Here is a 20,398-nt window from a genome sequence, read left to right as displayed (position 1 = left end):
CTTACATGGTGTGTTCAATAAAAACATAGTAACATTTAATTCTTTGTGTGTTATTAGTTTAAGCAGACTGTGATTGTCTATTGTTGTGACTTAGATGAAGATCAGATCACATTTTATGACCAATTTGTGCAGAAATCCATATCATTCCAAAGGGTTCACATACTTTTTCTTGCAACTGAATATATACTGTATATACACACTTAAACAGAGAATGCTATCAATCATTGATAACACCTCCCTGTGTACAACTATCAGTGACTGACAGCTATATATATATAAATATACACACTTATACAGAGAATGCTATCAATCACTGATAACACCTCCCTGTGTACAACTATCAGTGACTGACAGCTATATATATATATATATACACTTACAGAGAGAATGCTATCAATCACTGATAACACCTCCCCTGTGTACATATCACGGTTTCTCCCGTGACAGGGTTCAGAAGATCTAAGAGGCTGGCTGCACATGATGCGATCTGACAGCCTCTTTGGTTTCACTTGTTTCTGTGTTGTTGCTGGTTATGACCACACCTCTTGTCTCAGGTGTAGTTTAAAGGGTTATTTCTATCTGAAAGATCATCTTTTAAAAGTTTACACTGGTGCCATACATCATTTTTGCAAATAGCTTCTATTTTTTATAATGCACCCATTTAGAGAAATACACTCTTACCCCATTGCTGACATTTGGCAACCCATAGATACGGCCGCATCTATGGGCCGCGCTTGTGCAGATCGCTTTCCCTTTTCACCCAGGTGGCCGGTGACACGCATGCGCATATCGTCTTTCCTGACTGCTGTGTCTGATACAGAGCCGCGCATGCTCTGTATGCAGCGCAGACTCTGTATCGAGCGCCGCATAGAGGGTGTGTGTATTGGAGCGATCACGATCGGAGGAGAGTGGCGGGACAATGGAGGATAATTTTATTTAGAGGAGGGACAATGGGAAAGAAGTTTATTTAGTGGAGGGACAATGGGGGACCATTTTATTTAGTGGAAGGACACTGGGGGACAATTTTATTTAGTGAAGGGACGTTGGGGGGCAAATTTATTTAATGGAGGGACACTGGGGGACAATTTTATTTAGTGGAGGGACAATCAGGGACAAGTTTATTTAGTGGAGGGATGCTGGGGGACAATTTTATTTAGTGGCAGATGTAGCGGAGCTGTATTGAAAGCTGTTCTAACACAGAGCTTGTGGGGGAGGGGAAGACAGATGTAGCAGAGCTGTATAGGAAAATGGTCAAGCACAGTGCACAGTGCTAGAGGGGACTGGGGAAGGCAGATGTAGCAGAGCTGTATAGGAAACTGGTCAGCCACAGTGCTAGAGGGGACTGGGAAAGACAGATGTAGCAGGGCTGTATATGCATCTATACAGATACATGGTATAAGGTGTATACACAACTGTAGTAGAGCTGTAATGGAAACAAATCTGCATCAATGCTGGTGGGTGGGGGATGATAATATTTTAGGGGAGGCAAAAGCACACATCCTTTGGCTACTAGCTAACATGCTTTTGGGCTGATGTATAGAACTGAATTGTTTTGCTGCTCAGAATGGGTTTTGTGCGTAAAACTGTATTAGAATGCAGGACAGCCACATGTTACTGTCTTAGCTCACTTCCCATGGCTCTCTGAGTGATGATTTCCCAACAGGAGGGATGGGCTTCACAGACACTGCAGGCTGCCATACTATCCACATGAATGAACATGCAAGGACTGAGTTCTCAGTGTGATGTCATAAGGAGGCGTGGCAGGCCTTAACTTAAACTGCCTAAGCCCGCCCAGCCTTAGAAGCAAGAAACCAGGAAGTGAACAGCAGAGCTGGCTGCAGGTGAGGATGAAATAGCAAGATGGGAAAAACTCTTTAAGTGGTCATTCCAACTCCTCTATTTAGTCTCACCCATCATGCTATGTGGTTGATAGCTCCTTTCTGGTTGTGGAAGTGCTGGTGTTTGGTTCTCCTCTGAGTTCCTGCTCGTCCACATACTTCAGAGTTAAGTGTATTGGTATTAGGCCTGAGGGAGTCTCCTGTTCCTTCAGCTGGGAAGGAACAGGTCCTCTTTTGTCCTGACATTATTTTCAGGGCCCTTTAGGGTCAGATAGGGCTCTAGTTTCCTGCATGTGAACATTCCTACCATCGAGGTCTGTTCATACTGATAGTTTTCAGGGCTCAGTTTAGGGATTCACTAGGTGTGACCTTTCCCCTTTTCCTAGTTTTGAGGCCTAGTACTTTTTCCCTTCCCTCCTGCGTTCAGTGTGGAGATTACTACCCACATCGCGCCGTGACACTGCAACTATCAATAACTGACAACTATCTATGTCTACACACTTACACAGAGAATGCTATCAATCACTGATAACACCTCCAAAGGGTACAACTATCAGTGACTGACAACTATCTATGTATATACACTTACACAGAGAATGCTATCAATCACTGATAACACCTCCCCTGTGTACAACTATCAGTAACTGACAACTATCTATGTATACACACTTACACAGAGAATGCTATCAATCACTGATAACACCTCCCCTGTGTGCAACTATCAATGACTGACAACTATCTATGTATACACACTTACACAGAGAATGCTATTAATCACTGATAACACCTCCCCTGTGTACAACTATCAATGACTGACAACTATCTATGTATACACACTTACACAGAGAATGCTATCAACCAATGATAACATTCCAACCACCTGTAAAACTGAAGTCAGAATGAGCACATATTTAAATGTATAAGTTTTACTGAATCTTTTCTCATAAAACTATATATCAGTCTTCTTCACTTCTACTGCTCTATAATCTGCTGCCTGCAGATTACACTGCATTTCATGGCCTCAGATTCTCCTTAAGTAGTCTGGGGATTTAAGCAATCTTCGGTAGAGGTTTTTTTGTACAAATTTATTTTATGTCTCTCCACACTGTCCAAACCAGCTTTGAACTAAGTATTTTGATTTAAAATGGTTGGCATAGACTGCCAGACAACTAGGCCTTATAAACAGAGTTGTCAGGCAGTGCATCCCTAAGAACTAGTCTGTGTCAGATTTACATACTAAGGTCTTCAGGTCTAGGGCAAATTCTTACCCAGAAAAGGGGCAAGAGGCCTGGCAGTGCTCTAACACCTGAGATTTGTAAAAAATAAATTTAACTGAAAACTCTTTTTAAATGTTTTAATTCTGAACATTCCTGAATCTAGCTGTATCATGCTGCTACACATTGTATTAGCACAGGCTGTATAAGGAAGTAAGAATATACACTAACATAATTCTGTGTACATACCTGCAAGCTTTTCAGATGCAAAGGTGTAGACATTAATTTATTTCTGTCACAGAGGAAGTAGGGCTTGAAATAAGCAAGGGTCAAACTGACCTGTCAATAACTGCTCACAATGGAGCTTTAGCACATTCTACTTACTTTTTAACTTTCCAACTAAAGTTATTAAAGTTCTATATGTCATAAAAAGTCAGAATGAGCATGAGAAATTTCAGTATCAAATAATACTAATGATTATGAATTCACTACTCTCAAAAACACCATGTTGTAAATATAGAAGTTCACATCCTTTCATTTTTCACATTCATTCCCAATGTGTTCATCCTGTTGTGCAGCACATAGACATACCTGTATTTTATTTATTACGCCCAGGGAGTCGTACCAGGTCTGCACAGCCCAGGGGAACTGTCGTGTAACAGTCATACGCAGAACAATGCAGAATGAAATGGTGGTAAAGACCTTTCGAATACTAATCCCATTAGTTAATAAATGTGGAAGAATGGAAAGAAACACCACAAAGAAGCCAGAGAAGAAGAAGGCTGAGCTGTTGAAATATCTCACATAGGCAGCTTTTCTGGTGAGTTTCAGTTCAGTCCTGTGTAAAAGCAAACCAAACTGTGAATTTTATGTTTACATTGATATATAAACTTTGCATTAAAGTGTACCTAATTGTATAACAACACTTCTTTAAAACCTCATAGAAATGTGCAGTAAATAATATTTCTACATATACTTCAATTATTTATATATTTTCCTTTACTTTTCCCTCTGAAATAGGTGCCTGAAGTTAGCTAGCTAGATGGATAGATCATAGATAGATAAATAGATAGATAGATAGATAGATATGAGATAGATCATAGATAGATAGATATTAGATAAATAGAAATCTCAACATAGATTCAAATATATAAATTGGTTACATTTTCAAACATTTTCAAATGGAGCATAATATTAAAATCATGGTCATGTTTTATGCCTAAAGAATTTTCATGCATTGTGGCTAAAGTTATATTTTAACTAATTGTTAATAACCCCCTTTCCTATGCTACATATTAATATGAATATATCACATATTTTATGTAGGAATCATTTATTTCTCTTATTTCTCAGAACTGTGTCAGCATAATTTATTTTGTGACTCATTAGAATTTTTTCAAATTAACACTGTCCTAATTTCCAACTGCTATTTTCTCTTCCTGATTTTACATATTTTATTATTATGGTACAAGTGCAGCTTTCAGTGCTTGGCCCACAAATAACTTTTATCACCACCACAGCATAAGTGATAAATGTCTGATCGCTAGGAGTCTGATTGCCAGAACTCCCAGTGATCATGATTATAGGGGTCCCCGAGTTCCCTTGGAGAATGGCAGTAGTGCCTATCTGTGACCATAGCTCTATTCACACAGGTGACTCATGGACCACCGTTTTCATGATTGCTGGGGTTCCCGGCAATCATCCATTTATCTTGTGGTAGGTGATGCTTGATGCTAATGTCTGTAAAGTGCTGCAGTATATAGTAGCGCTATATAAGTGCATAAAATAAAAAAATAACACATAAATAATAAATAAATATTGTTTGTGGGCCAAAGCCTTTTATATTTTAGGGTAAGTTCAATAGTACAAAAAGGTATAAACTCTATATGTAGCAATATTAGTAATGTGGCAACACTAATATGCATAAAAATGCTTCACATTAGGGATGACATTACGCCATACCATAAGAGTCACATATTATTTTCAGTATAACCGGATTATAAAATGAAGCACTGATTTATACACATTATACTTACTGCCTGATTGACTGAATTATTTTCTCCATTGCATCTTCCCAACAGTAGGCTTTTACTGAATGGATATTGTCAATAACTTCGGAAGTGATCACAAGCCTTTCATTGATCTTGCCTGCTCTTCTGTCTCTATAAAGTGTGAGCAATATTAATCTATAAGTATGTAACTGTTCAATAATGAGTATAGAGTACCAGTTCTTCAAAGCTTATTGGAGATGAGCAAAGTATTGGAAAATTTGATTTTGCTTTGCTGAATTTTACCCAAAAATTTGCTTTGTGACGAATTGGGTGCAATGACCGGGAACAGCGATTGTGCCGATCCACATCATTGTACCCCTCAGATGCCGCGTTCATAGCTGATAGCAGCACCTGACATTAATATTACAGTGTAAAATAAAAATAAATAAATAAAATCATACTTACCCTCATTCATTTGATCGCATCACCGCACACAGATTTTGAGTGGGATCTTCAATCAAGATGGAGGCGGACGGCTCTTTGCACTCAAATGGATGAGGTAAGTATGATTTTTTTATTCTTTACTATTCGGTTCATTACTTTGATTCTTGAACTTCGATTCGCTCAACACTAATATATATATATATATATATATATATACACACACACATATATACAGTACTGTGTAAAAGTTTTATGCATGTGTGGGAAAAAATGCAGCATGGCTAGAATGCTTTAAAAATAACAGGCCGAACTAGATAGATAGATGTCTTTTTTCGGCCTTATAAACTATGTTAATAATTTACATTTACATTTTTCTGCAGCAGGACAACAACCCCAAACATACAGCCAATGTCATTAAGAAATATCTCCCGAACAATGAGTCCTGGAAGTGGGTGATATGGCACCAAAGAGCCTATATATACAGTACAGACCAAAAGTTTGGACACACCTTCTCATTCAAAGAGTTTTCTTTATTTTCATGACTATGAAGGCATCAAAACTATGAATTAACACATGTGGAATTATATACATAACAAACAAGTGTGAAACAACTGAAAATATGTCATATTCTAGGTTCTTCAAAGTAGCCACCTTTTGCTTGGATTACTGCTTTGCACACTCTCGGCATTCTCTTGATGAGCTTCAAGAGGTAGTCCCCTGAAATGGTCTTCCAACAGTCTTGAAGGAGTTCCCAGAGATGCTTAGCACTTGTTGGCCCTTTTGCCTTCACTCTGCGGTCCAGCTCACCCCAAACCATCTCGATTGGGTTCAGGTCCGGTGACTGTGGAGGCCAGGTCATCTGGCGCAGCACCCCATCACTCTCCTTCATGGTCAAATAGCCCTTACTTTCAAAGTTTTCCCAATTTTTCGGCTGACTGACTGACCTTCATTTCTTAAAGTAATGATGGCCACTTGTTTTTCTTTACTTAGCTGCTTTTTTCTTGCCATAATACAAATTCTAACAGTCTATTCAGTAGGACTATCAGCTGTGTATCCACCTGACTTCTCCTCAACGCAACTGATGGTCCCAACCCCATTTATAAGGCAAGAAATCCCACTTATTAAACCTGACAGGGCATACCTGTGAAGTGAAAACCATTTCAGGGGACTACCTCTTGAAGCTCATCAAGAGAATGCCAAGAGCGTGCAGAGCAGTAATCAAAGCAAAAGGTGGCTACTTTGAAGAACCTATAATATGACATATTTTCAGTTGTTTCACACTTGTTTGTTATGTATATAATTCCACATGTGTTAATTCATAGTTTTGATGCCTTCAGTGTGAATCTACAATTTTCATAGTCATGAAAATAAAGAAAACTCTTTGAATGTGAAGGTGTGTCCAAACTTTTGGTCTGTACTGTATATATATATACAGTACACATATACACACAATTGTATAGTGTATAAGTATGATTATGTTTATGTAACCCATCATTCAGCCTAGTCCCAGTAGTAATCATTGGATTATTGATGCTTTCTGAGATTAGAATAGAGTGATTAGATAAAATAATTGCTAAAGTTACATAGTTGATAAGGTTGAGAAATAGACATATGTCCATCAGGTTAACCCTATAATTCTACTGTGTTGATCCTCTACTGTTGTTGAGGCACACACGAATCAACCCAAATTAGAAGAAATAAATCTCTGGACAATGCCCTGGATTGACACCCCCATTTTCAGAAATCTAGAATCCGTAAATTGTGATATTATTACCTTCACTCACATCTGGTTTTTATAATGAAATTGAGTTGAAAGAAATGTAACCTTTGCTCCTGCAATAACTCTCATATGTACAGGTGCTGCAGTTTAAAAGCATACAGCAGGCCACCCATTTAAAGTAGGGAGATGCCCATATCCAAACACTGTGGAGGAAGAGACTTATAGTAATGTATCCTGACCTGACACTCATGGAGCCAGTCACCAGGTAGGTAACAATAACAATGCTTACTTTGGCAAAGTGCCAGAGTTTGAGTTGGGTGATACTTTATGTCACAAGTACAGCATTTGTAAGCCACTTCAGCACTGCACTAGCATACACTTAATTTTGTACCAATGACGCATTTAAATGACATTATATTTAATAAACTAGAAAAGACAATAAGATCTTACCTATATGTCATCATCCTTCTCCCCAACCATGCCTGAAACAATGCAAGAATAACAAGGAAGCCCAAACCACAGAAGGCAGAAGCCTGCAGTAAATCCCAAATGAGACCCATCAAAAGAATCACTTGAAGTGGAGCAATCCATACAAAATGAGCCAAGGCCAAGCCCTATCAAATGAAGAACATTTGTATGAATAGAGTAACACTATAAAGAATAAAATACAAATCTGTATAAACAAAAGAACAGAATAAATCTGTAAAAACCTTGTGGAATTTTGTTTGCATTATAATGCTTTACTTCACTATACTAAAGTCAATAATTTAGGGGGCTATCCATGCTATGTATATTGATGGCTTATCCTCATGATAAGTCATCAGTATCAGATCAGCAGGGCCCCGACTTTAAGTCCCGGAAACCTAGCTAATTAGATGTTTGTAGAGGAGGCGGTGCTTGTGCGAGCGCTGCTTCCGCTTTAAGATTACACTGCGCATCGTCTCTGTGAATTAATACTGTACTCAGTATGGTGTAGCATACACGTGTTATCTTTATTCCAGATCATCGTGAGTCTCTAAGTTCTGGTCAGTAGAACTGTGGGTGGTCCACTTGTTACATCCAAAACAACTACAGATAAAGTTGTGATCAATAGGCTTGTCTGAATGAGGCCAGAGCTTGCTGGAATAACAGTGTACATATGTAGATTATCAAGCTGATTTATTCCAAGTTCAGGCTGGTGCATTACATATATAATATACCACAGAATTTATATGATAGGAACAATGTCAACGTAAGATCAGTGTTTCATTTAGCAGTGCATATAGATGCTACATGTGGAAAGGCTACAATAAGCGTCTCTAAATTCCACATACTGGATACAATTGGTTTCACGCTGTACAAGGCACATGCTGTTCTTAAAAAGGTTCAGTCAATATTTGAATGTTTGACTTACTTTACATTTTTTAATGTGGACACTAAAATATACACAATATTCTGAGATGTAGTTACCAATATTTAGAGTTCCTCAACATTTTCCCATTAAGCAGCGTTGAGTAAGCTGCTGCCAGACACCCCTTACTTATCTCTTTTGAGAGCAATCAGGCATGTTGAAATACTATTTGCCCAGCAGCAACATCTGCTCTCGGGAAAGAGTTGGGAGCCCCCCTCCCATACACATTAGATGGTCATTCAGTCGCTCCAAAATTGGCAAGCTTGGCCGACCTTCATTTGATGTGTATGGCCACCTTAAAATGAGGCAGCAAGGAAAAAAGTATGATGTCATCAGTTTCATTAACATTCAAAGCCGAAAATGTGATGCACTATGAGTCCCAGGCCTCACTCCACTGTTACTTGTGGACATCTGAGCCTGTTGGACTTCTTATCACGTAGGCACTGTTCGATGGGTAATTATGGTTTGCTCTTAGTTACCATTGTTCCAGCCGACATAACATTCTAACATTACAAGCAAAATGTAACAGTAACAGGATCACATGGAACACACCTCACCATGGTCATTTACACGGCTCACTTATGAAGGTCTATTTTACATTCTGGGACACTGCTTCAGCTTCTGAGTTATCTATAGATCAGTTTCTGTTTTTTTTTAGTTTGACAGACACATTTAAATCTAAAGTCTATATTACACGGGCAGATAATCTTTCAGATCATTGCTAACAAGTGTTCAAATGAACGCTCATTAGCGATGATCTGGCAGTGTAATACTGCCGCCAATAACCGGATGAACGAGCTTGTTAATCAGGCTATTGACCCCTCCTCCCCATACTATGGAGGAGATTGCTGCATGTAATGTAACAGGTGATTGCCAGAAATGGACGCTTCGCTCCCAACAATTTCACGTATGATGTACTCTTGTAATATTAGCCTAAGGGCTCATGCACATGGCCGTGGTTTGGCCTTGCCCATATTGCGGGCAAAAAGTGGCAGTAAATTAAAGTGAACCTGAAAAAAAAAAAAAAAAAAGGCTAGCCCAGCACCTCCAAACAACAAGAAATAAAGAATAGGTGCATGGCTGAGATTCAAAAGCAAACAAACACTATATGTAGCAGCACACTGCTTCATGTGCACATGCAAACACTGGAGTTATACTAAATTGCATTACTGCTCAGTGACGTTGCGAGGGGGTGTGCGGCGGGTGCGGGCTGCACCAGGTGACACCAGTCTGATGGGGTGAGTCACCCGTCGGCCCGGACCCAACGCCACTAGCACCCCCCCCCCCGGTAAGCAATCTGTCTGCTAGCACCCCTAACAGCCTAAACCCCCCCCCATCGGTGATCTGTCTACTTAGCCCCCCCACGTCAGCGGTCTGTTTACTATCCAACCCCCCCCCCCCCGTTACCGCTTGGGTCAGTTGGCAGGCTCAGTGAAGGACGTGAAGGGACGTCAGCGGCGCCGCGGTGGCAGAGCGGAGCTTGATGGACGTCCCCTACGTAACTCGTCCTCACAGGTCAGAACACGATGACCACACGAATAAGTGGTCACCAGAAGAAATTGAACAGCATTAGGTGTCTCGGTCAGCCAGCCAGTGAAAGTGGGGTGCACCTGACCTAGGTGAGCTGCTGCCAGGGGGGAAAGGGGGTGCTGGGGCTCTAAGCTTGAGGGGGAGGCTTGGGGGGTGACACCATTTTCTACCGCAGCGGGTGACACCAGCCCTAGGAATGCCACTGTTACTGCTATACTTACTATGCATGAAAATTTAAGTGTTGGTAGATGGGCCCAACACAATTTTGATGAAAAATGTGCGCAAAGATCTTCTAATGTATAGTAAGTATGGCAGTAATGCAATTTAGATTAACCCATGCTTCCAGTGTTCGCATGTGCCTTTGCAGTGTCTGTCTCTGAGACTACAGCTGCCAAAGGAGCAGCTTTACCATCAGAGTAGCCCTGAATTAAAGAGGCCAGACATCTTAGAAGGTCCAGAACCAACCAGGCCGTGCAAGTTATCTGCTCATTAATGGCATTGAGACTTTTCTGCTGTGGAAAGCATTATTACCTTCGACACCTACCACACTTTGAGACGGACTAGCCATCATTATCTTAAATTTGCATCCCTCGGTCTGGAGAATGCAGAAGGAGTTAATAAGGACCTAACTGCATGCCTGTGGTTATTTTGGTGAGACTGCAGTGTCTTTAGAAGGAGAGTCAGGGAGTACTACAACTACCATCACTGTTGCTGCATATAAACTGTTTGGGAGAAAGACTACACTGTGATGTACTTTGAAACTGTGTATGTACTACTACTACTTCTGTCATTAATACAGTAAAGAAAAGCTTTATTTATTAGAACCACTGCCTCTGCACTCCTACCTTGCACCCTGCCAAACACTTAACATCAAGAGCACCCTACCTAAAACTAGGCAGGAGACCCTAAAGGTCCAGGGTGTGCTCCGAGGGAAGAACAGTTGCAACCTCCAGTCACTGCATGGCCCCAGGGAGTGCCAGAGGAAGACTGCCACTGTGAACTGTGGGTACTACCACCACCATGGTAGCCAAAACCACCACTACCATCTTCCTCACGGCCCTTCCCCTGCAGGCTTGCTGCACACGTTTAATCTGACAGATTTCCGTTAAGGAAAAAAAATATCAATACAAAGTCTACAATTTATAACCACAAGAACAGTGAGTAAAAAAAGTGTGAAAATGACAATGATACAGTATTAGAACAAAGTACAGGTCTTCAGTGCTGACTTATATAGCTACCATGAGACAGCTGCTGGTGATGTGGTTTTCACCATGGTACCAATATAAGTTATACTGGACTGACCCTGGTGCCAAAAATGTTATAATTAACCTTTGCATTACATGGAAACAATTCTGTACTGTACTAACCAAAGCAACAGCCTGTACACGTGTGAATTCACAGCCACTACCAACCTGGGAGCTGAGGCTGCATTCACATGTCCATTTGGTAAATCCAGTAGTATGTTCTCGCAGAGGAGCAGACTACAGGACTTATCGTATCCATCTTAGTCGGACACTGCCGGATCCCTATTCATTATCACGGGAACCGATTGGTTTAAATACCAGCTTTCTGCCAGAGAAATACAGCTACATGCAGCAGTTTTTTTCTGGCAGAAAGCCGTCATTCCTGCCAGAAACCCAACTGATCCCATTATAGTGAAAAGGGATTGGTGTCTGTCTGTGCCAGATATGGTAACTGGAGTAGTCTGCTTCTCTACCAGAACACACTACTGGAATACAGTGCAGCAGATGTGTGGATAGCTTCACAGTAGAGGTAAATTCTTCGGCACAGCCGCTTATTGCCCAACCCTGCCATAGCCCCTTGACTATAATGGGACTCAGTGGAAATCCAATCTGTTTCCAAGTTTAGTGCAGAGATTTGCCCGGATGAAAACCACAGCTTGCAGCGGTATTTGTCCAGAGGATTTCCGGCAGTAATATTGAAAACAGTCGTGATCTCTTCCGAGTCCCATTATAGTCAATGGGATCCATCGGTGCTCTGGACTTTTCTGGTTTTGCCAGAACAGCCTGCCGAAAGAATTTACCACTAGTGTGCAACTAGCCTAAAAACTACTCAAACATGCAAAGGGGCCAAGTGAAGTTGTGGCCTCAAAGAAACCGGTTGCTAGTTCCGCTGTGAACAATGTTCCATATTTCTCAGCTTGTCTTTGCTTTTCTTTTACCTTGTTAATCTGCAGTGATGGTAATGCAAATACTGCAGATTATTAAAAGTAAACAGGTTTTGTTAGTCTTTGATAAGAACTGGTAATCAAATGCACATAAGATTTGGATAAAATGTGATCGTGGATAAAATATGTCTCTATGGCGTTTATTAACTTGTTGATATAGTATTTTTTAAATATTTGCCTTAATGATTTATACAGTATAGCTAGAATAAGGGATTTTATTTATATTATCTACAGTTGCAAGAAAAAGTATGTGAACCCTTTGGAATGATATAGATTTCTGCACAAATTGGTCATAAAATGTGATCTGATCTTCATCTAAGTCACAACAATAGACAATCACAGTCTGCTTAAACTAATAACACACAAATAATTTAATGTTACCATGTTTTTATGAACACACCATGTAAACATTCACAGTGCAGGTGGGAAAAGTATGTGAACCCTTGGATTTAATAACTGGTTGACCCTCCTTTGGCAGCAATAACTTCAACCAAACGTTTCCTGTAGTTGCAGATCAGACGTGCACAACGGTCAGGAGTAATTCTTGACCATTCCTCTTTACAGAACTGTTTCAGTTCAGCAATATTCTTGGGATGTCTGGTGTGAATCGCTTTCTTGAGGTCATGCCACAGCATCTTAATCGGGTTGAGCTCAGAACTCTGACTGGGCCACTCCAGAAGGCGTATTTTCTTCTGTTTAAGGCTGGGTTCACACGAGCGGATGCCGTGCGTGGCATCCGCTCCGTGAAAGAGTGCCAAGACCCGATGCAGACTGCAGAGGCACGGAGCATTAATATGACTGATAATGCTCCGTGCCTCTCTGTGACCTCTTTACTACGAAATCACAGTTGTCATGTTAATGCTCCGTGCCTCTGCAGTCTGCATCGGGTCTTGGCACTCTTTCACGGAGCGGATGCCACGCACGGCATCCGCTCGTGTGAACCCAGCCTTAAACAGAAGAAAATACGCCTTCTGGAGTGGCCCAGTCAGAGTTCTGAGCTCAACCCGATTAAGATGCTGTGGCATGACCTCAAGAAAGCGATTCACACCAGACATCCCAAGAATATTGCTGAACTGAAACAGTTCTGTAAAGAGGAATGGTCAAGAATTACTCCTGACCGTTGTCACTGTGATTTCGTATTAAAGAGATCACAGAGAGGCACGGAGCATTATCAGTCATGTTAATGCTCCGTGCCTCTGCAGTCTGCATCGGGTCTTGGCACTCTTTCACGGAGCGGATGCCACGCACGGCATCCGCTCGTGTGAACCCAGCCTAAGCCATTCTGCTGTTGATTTACTTCTATGCTTTGAGTCGTTGTCCTGTTGCAACACCCATCTTCTGTTGAGCTTCAGCTGGTGGACAGATGGCCTTAAGTTCTCCTGCAAAATGTCTTTATAAACCTGGGAATTCATTTTTCCTTCGATGATAGCAATCCGTTAAGGCCCTGACGCAGCAAAGCAGCCCCAAACCATGATGCCCCCAACACCATACTTCACAGTTGGGATGAGGTTTTGATGTTGGTGTGCTGTGCCTCTTTTTCTCCACACATAGTGTTGTGTGTTTCTTCCAAACAACTCAACTTTGGTTTCATCTGTCCACAGAATATTTTGCCAGTACTGCTGTGGAACATCCAGGTGCTCTTGTGCAAACTGTAAACGTGCAGCTATGGTTTTTTTTGACAGGAGTGGCTTCCTCTGTGGTATCCTCCTATGAAATCCATTCTTGTTTAGTGTTTTACGTATCGTAGATTCGCTAACAGGGATGTTAGCATATGCCAGAGACTTTTGTAAGTCTTTAGATGACACTCTAGGATTCTTCTTCACCTCATTGAGCAGTCTGCGCTGTGCTCTTGCAGTCATCTTTACAGGACGGCAACTCCTAGGGAGAGTAGCAGCAGTGCTGATCTTTCTCCATTTACAGACAATTTCTCTTACCGTGGACTGATGAACAGCAAGGCTTTTGGAGATACTTTTATAACCTTTTCCAGCTTTATGCAAGTCAACAATTCTTAATTGTAGGTCTTCTGAGAGCTCTTTTGTGCGAGGCATCATTCACATCAGGCAATGCTTCTTGTGAAAAGCAAACCCAGAACTGGTGTGTTTTTTATATAGGGCAGGACAGCTGTAACCAACACCTCTAATCTCATCTCATTGATTGGACTCCAGTTGGCTGACACCTCACTCCAATTAGCTCTTGGAGATGTCATTAGTATAGGGGTTCACATATTTTTTCCACCTGCACTGTGAATTTTTACATGGTGTGTTCAATAAAAACATGGTAACATTTAATTCTTTGTGTGTTATTAGTTTAAGCAGACTGTGATTGTCTATTGTTGTGACTTACATGAAGATCAGATCACATTTTATGACCAATTTGTGCAGAAATCCATATCATTCCAAAGGGTTCACATACTTTTTCTTGCAACTGTATATTTCTATTTAATTTAAAGGAACAATAATCCTGGAAACAAATTCTTAAAGGGGTTGTTCCATAAAAAAGATTCTACATTTTTCAAACTAGGACATGGATATGAATACTTTTGTAATTGCATGTATTGTAATTAAAAATGTAGTATAACCACTGAGCTATTCATTAAAATATATCTGTATAGAGCCACCTGCTGTTTGTTCTTTTTCTTATTTCTTGTCCACGCTCAGTGTCACTAACTATATCTTCTGTTAGAAACTGTGGTAGTTACAGGGAAAGAGGTACAGTAGCAAGTACACGCCCCCTAACTTGCCACCTTGAAATAAATTTAGCAGGGCAATGAATGGGCAGTTCTCATGTGAGGTACAGGGCTGGTTCTAGCTCTGTTACAGATCGTTATGTACTATATGTCCTCTTTAAACAAGAAATAGAGTTGTCCTTACTGTTTGTCAGTTTGCAGCAGTTCTGCATGATCCTGACACAGTCCTATAGATATCCTATAGCGAACACTGGGGTTAATCTCCTGCTGATGTCTTACATGTAAGACAGGTGGTCTGCTGAGGGGCAGGGGTCTTTTTGTTCTACTGCAGGGTAGAGGGGGAGGCTGCAAGAGACACTGTATAATAGGGTCATTGGAAAAGAAGAGATAAAGGGAAGAAGTGCTGCATTCTTGTGTGCATTATCTGGGTTTAGCATTCCATTAAAAAAACAAAAGCAAAGGTTGCTTAAAGTTTTCCATAAGAGTTGGCCACTGATAGCTTGGCAAATTTCAGCTATTTAATGTTGTAAATGGCTTGAGACACTTTATTATGAACATGATGTCACAGGCCAAGGAAGAGGCTGCCGTACTCCCTGGAACACTGCAGCCTCTTCAAACAGCTCAATGGTGGGATAGGTCATCAGTATAAAATAAAAGGGAACCTGTCATCAACTGTATGCTGACCTTACTGAGGGCAGTACGAAGTAGTGACAGAAATGCTGATCTCACCGAGGTGTCACTCAAGAGCTAAAAGTAAGTGGTTGCCGAGAACCAGCATTATAATCATTGCAGCCCAGGCCTTGAAAAGAGTAAAATCTTCCTGAGAAGAGTCATGGTTATTCATAATCTTCCTGCTCTCCCGGCCCATCTGCTGATGACTGGCAGTTCTCTCCTAGACAGAAAGGGAGAAAACTAGGTAGAAGACTGTCAGTCATCAGCAGGTGGGTGAGAGTACAAGAGATTATGAATAACCATGACTTCTCAGGTGGCCAGGACTCTTTTCCAGGCCCAGTCTGCAATGACTGTGATCTTGGTTCTTGGCAACCACTTACTTTTAACTTTTAAATGACAGATCCCTTAAAAATAACTCACCTGTCTCTACTTTATACTGCGGGGCAGCATAAAGGTGATGACAGGTTCCCTTTAAACTTGTAACTGCAGTTTTATTTTAGGCCATTAATAAATAGTCACTTTAAGACTGTTAGCAGATTTATACCTATGATACTGGCTGACCTTTTTGCATGTGCACTTGGAAGCTGAAGGCATCTGTGTTGGCCCCATGTTTATATGTGCCCTAATTGCTGAAAAAAATTTGGTTTTAATATATGTAAACGAGCCTCTAGGAGCAACGGCAGCATTGCCAATGTACCTAGTGGCTCTGCTCTCTGTGCAACTGCCACATCCTGTCCACTATGATTGACAGGGCCAGGCAGTGTAAACGTTATCACAACTGCCTGGTCCTGTCAACCAAAGTGCAGAGGGCGCGGTAGTTGCAGAGACAGCAGAGCCTCTAGCAGTAATGACAATGCTGCCGTTGCTCCTAGAGGTTCATTTGCATATATATATATATATATATATATATATATATATGGAACGTTGTGTCAAAGTCGTACCCACAAGTAGTGGAGTTTAAACTACCACCTATGATGTGCTTCAAAAGAGCCAGAAATATACGTGATAAGATAGTACGGGCTGACATTGGAAGTAGCAAAACTGGATCTCTACAGAGAGTACTGGCTACTCCTAAAATGGGAACCTTCCCCTGCTTAAATTGTGTACACTGTTCTAGTGTAATTAAGGGTACACACTTTACACATCCACAATCTGGCGAACGCATACCTATAAAAAAAAATTTCACCTGTGACAGTCGTTTTGTTATATATATTTTAAAATGCCCCTGTGGTCTATTGTACGTGGGAGAGACTTCCACTAGGATGAAAGACAGACTTAGTAACCACAAGTCTACCATCCGCAAGCAAAATTTATTATTTCCAGTTCCATTCCACTTCCATGCACATAGACACACAGTGGCACAGTTGCGTTACCAGATTATAGACAGTGTACCCCTTCCACGTCGGGGTGGAGATAGGAACAAGTTATTGCTGCAGAGGGAGGCTTATTGGATACATCGATTACGAACGATTGAGCCCCACGGACTCAACCGGGAGTATAATGTACAAAGCTTCCTCTGATAGATCACCTTGGTACAATAATATTTTTTCCAGGATAATAATTTTTCTATAAAGTTATTATTTTTTTGAGTATTGCAATAGTGCAATTAAAAATAAATAAAAAACTTTAAAATAAAATATAAAAATAAAAAATATAAAAATAAAATGAAAACAATAATTATCCTTTGTAAGAAAATAAATGGATTTTTCTCTATATATTATTTACAGCGAACATAATGAAGGAAGAAAGAAGTAAGGAACAAACTAAAGTGAATTTAAAGGAACTCATATGTTTTCGTTTTAACACTGATTGGTGGGTGTGGTTTTCTGTGTGATGTCATTTCCCTGTGTTTGGGCGCTCTATTTAAACATGAAATGTTCTTTGTATGATGATAAGTCTGAGGAAGGTGCGGCAGCACCGAAACGCGTCACTTATTGCCTGTACATTTGACTGAATAAATACAAAGAAAGAATTATCAACAGCGAGTGCCGGTCTTCTTTATTGATTCTACATTGGGACGCCATCTCATAGACACGTGCACCGTGACCATATACAGCAGTGCCGACCTGTGATTATTATATTATATATATATATATATATATATATATATATATATATAATTTTACTTTTTCTTAGGCATGCAGGCACATACTGTATGAACATGGGACTACACAGAACAGGGAGCAACACAGATGCCTTCAGCTGCCAAATGCACATGTAACAGGTCAGCCAGTTTCATAGATACAAATCTGCTGACAGGTGCCCTTTAAAGGCTAGAGGTGTAACAAGTAACAATGGGCACAAATAGCAAAAGTTGGAAATGTGCCAAACTTCACCATAACCTGACCTAGCAGCAAGTGAGTTTGAGAGATGTTAGGGCTCATGCACACGACTGTATGTATTTTGCAATCCACAAACCTCGAATCCACAAAATACAGACACTTGCCACATGCTGTATTTTCCTAACAGAACTTTCTATTCTTGTCTGCAAAATAGGCAAGAACAGGATACGTTCTACAACTTGCTGAAAGGCCACATAGATGCAGACAGTACATGGATGACATCTGTGTCCTGTCCACATTTTAGGTGGACCCCTAGAATAGGTCCATGTGGTATGAGCTCTTAGCGTTCAGCCACACATTAAAGAGGACATTTCACTGACCCTGACATTACAATATTAGTACCTGGCAGTGTAGGGCATGATGAGTAGATATCAGGGTGCTTTTTTTTTTTTCAGGTGCGCTGCTCCGCTGTGCCCCCTGTTCGCTTTAGCCGCCCTGTATGCTAATTAATAGCATGGGTACAGGGAGGAGGAGCAAAAAAGGCTCACCTTCTCTGGCGGTGACGCTCTCCTCTGCGATTGGGCAGCTGACAGCCAGGGAGAAGTAGACGCCCCTTGAGAAACACCGCCGTCTCCTCCTCCCTGTACCGGTGGTATTCATTAGCATACAGGGCGGTAAAAGCAAATGGGGGGCACAGCAGAGGAACGGAACACCACATCTGAAAAAAACGCTCTTTTCCTCCCTGGCCTCTGCATTCAACTATCCAACATTTTCCAGGTTTATCCATTTTTTTCAACTAAACACAATGATCACTATCTGTCCCTGACCCTAATTGAGGTTGTTGCCATCTTAGCTGCTGGGCCTTAAGATGTTAGGTCTACTACACAGGAAGCTATGCCTTTATGGTTTGGTTTAAGCAACAGCTTTTTACGCTAGCAGGGACCAGTAATCGGCAGCCATCACTACAGAATGTGCTAAGTGCTCATGGAAGCAAAATAAAGTAGCTGAAAAGATCCAACATTTATGGTTCAACATGGACCCAAGGAAGCCTAGTAGTTCTTATAGCTACATAGTTGTATCGGTTGAAAAAGACACACATCATGGTCAGCCTTTTCCAGAAGAGTAAATTAGGCTGTTGGTGTCTCCCAACTAAAATGGAGAGATTCACTGCAAATAACTGAATTCGTACAAATAGATAATTAATGATCTCTTTCCCAGCTTCATATCAATGGATGATATTAGATACAATTTTTACATAAAGATGTTACCAGTTAAAGTAAATGAACACGTGTTGTAAAGCAGGATGCTCAACCTGTGGCCCATCAGCTGTTGCAAAACTACAACTCCCAGCATACCATAATAGCTGTAGGCTGTCCAAGCATGCTGGGAATTGTAGTTTTGCAACAGCTGGAGGGCCGCAGGTTGGGTATTCCTGTTGTAAAGGATGTTTTACAAGAAGGAAGTAAGCACAGAGGGCAGCCAAACACAACATCGGTTGGTTAATTCCTCCAAAACAGCATATGCATTGTAAATGAAATGACCGAACAAGCTATTCCCACAATTCTTTACTCAACAAAGCCACTAGGAGAACTTCATAAATCATGGAGAAGTAGAGTAATGAATGCATTGCTGTTCTAAAATGCGGTCAGTATTTCAGTTACTTAGAGATTGTGAACCATAAAAGACATAATCCACCATACATCATTGAGGCGAGTCTTCCCAGTGTCCTGGGACATTACAGGTTAGATTGCATTGTTGACATTTATATTACACCTTATAAATCTGTAGTTTACGCATCATTTTTTACTCTTATCAGTTCACCTCCAAACAAAGGATATTACCCATGATGTAAGATGTTGCTAAATGGTTCAATGATGTTTTCACGGAAGAGCAAACTGTAGATAACCTTAGTAAAAATGTAAAATGTCCAACTGTGCTTTTGTTTCCCGTTGACGTAAGGCAAGTAACAGTCAACATTTCTGCTTGTAGCTGCATGTCTACCTCTGTACAGCATAAGGTATAGAACACGGATTATCTGCCATACTTTTTTTCCTATATGGGATAGGTTTAGTTTATATTTATGCCATGAGTGTTTAACTGACTGCCATTTCCAGCTTTCCTGTTCTTTCATTATTGTACATATCAGAAATTATCAACACTCAAGTTCTAGAACTTTGTAAAAATAAACTCCCTCCTAGAAAACTTCTTTCCCCATCAGAAATCACCATTACCACTTTGTACAATTTAATGTAAAAGGGCTGTCCCATGAAAAATATTCTACAGTTTTCAAACCAGCCACTGAATCTGAATACCTTCGTAATTTCATGTAATAACAAATTTAGCATAGCCACTGAGTTATTCTATAAAATGTATCTGTATGGCGCCACTGCTATTTTTCTTTTTTCTTCGTCCTTCAACTGCTTAGTTTCATCCTTCAACTGCC

The 20,398-nt window shown here is 40.7% G+C and overlaps 1 protein-coding gene across 2 annotated transcripts in view; it reads right to left on the bottom strand.

Annotated features, from left to right (window-relative positions):
• The window catches only part of CFTR (CF transmembrane conductance regulator), a 203,874-nt gene that overhangs the window by 129,029 nt on the left and 54,447 nt on the right, over positions 1-20,398 (bottom strand). For both annotated transcript variants that reach the window (XM_040411444.1, XM_040411453.1), the window contains 3 exons: positions 7,658-7,821; positions 5,089-5,214; positions 3,644-3,890 (listed from right to left, as the gene is read on the bottom strand). In XM_040411444.1, coding sequence (XP_040267378.1) covers positions 3,644-3,890; positions 5,089-5,214; positions 7,658-7,821 — 537 coding nt within the window. The remainder of the gene's footprint in view (positions 1-3,643; positions 3,891-5,088; positions 5,215-7,657; positions 7,822-20,398) is intronic.

The sequence above is a fragment of the Bufo bufo genome, chromosome 1 (assembly GCF_905171765.1).
Source record: "Bufo bufo chromosome 1, aBufBuf1.1, whole genome shotgun sequence".
In the NCBI taxonomy this organism is placed as follows: domain Eukaryota; kingdom Metazoa; phylum Chordata; class Amphibia; order Anura; family Bufonidae; genus Bufo; species Bufo bufo.
This window is presented reverse-complemented; position numbering and strand designations above follow the sequence as displayed.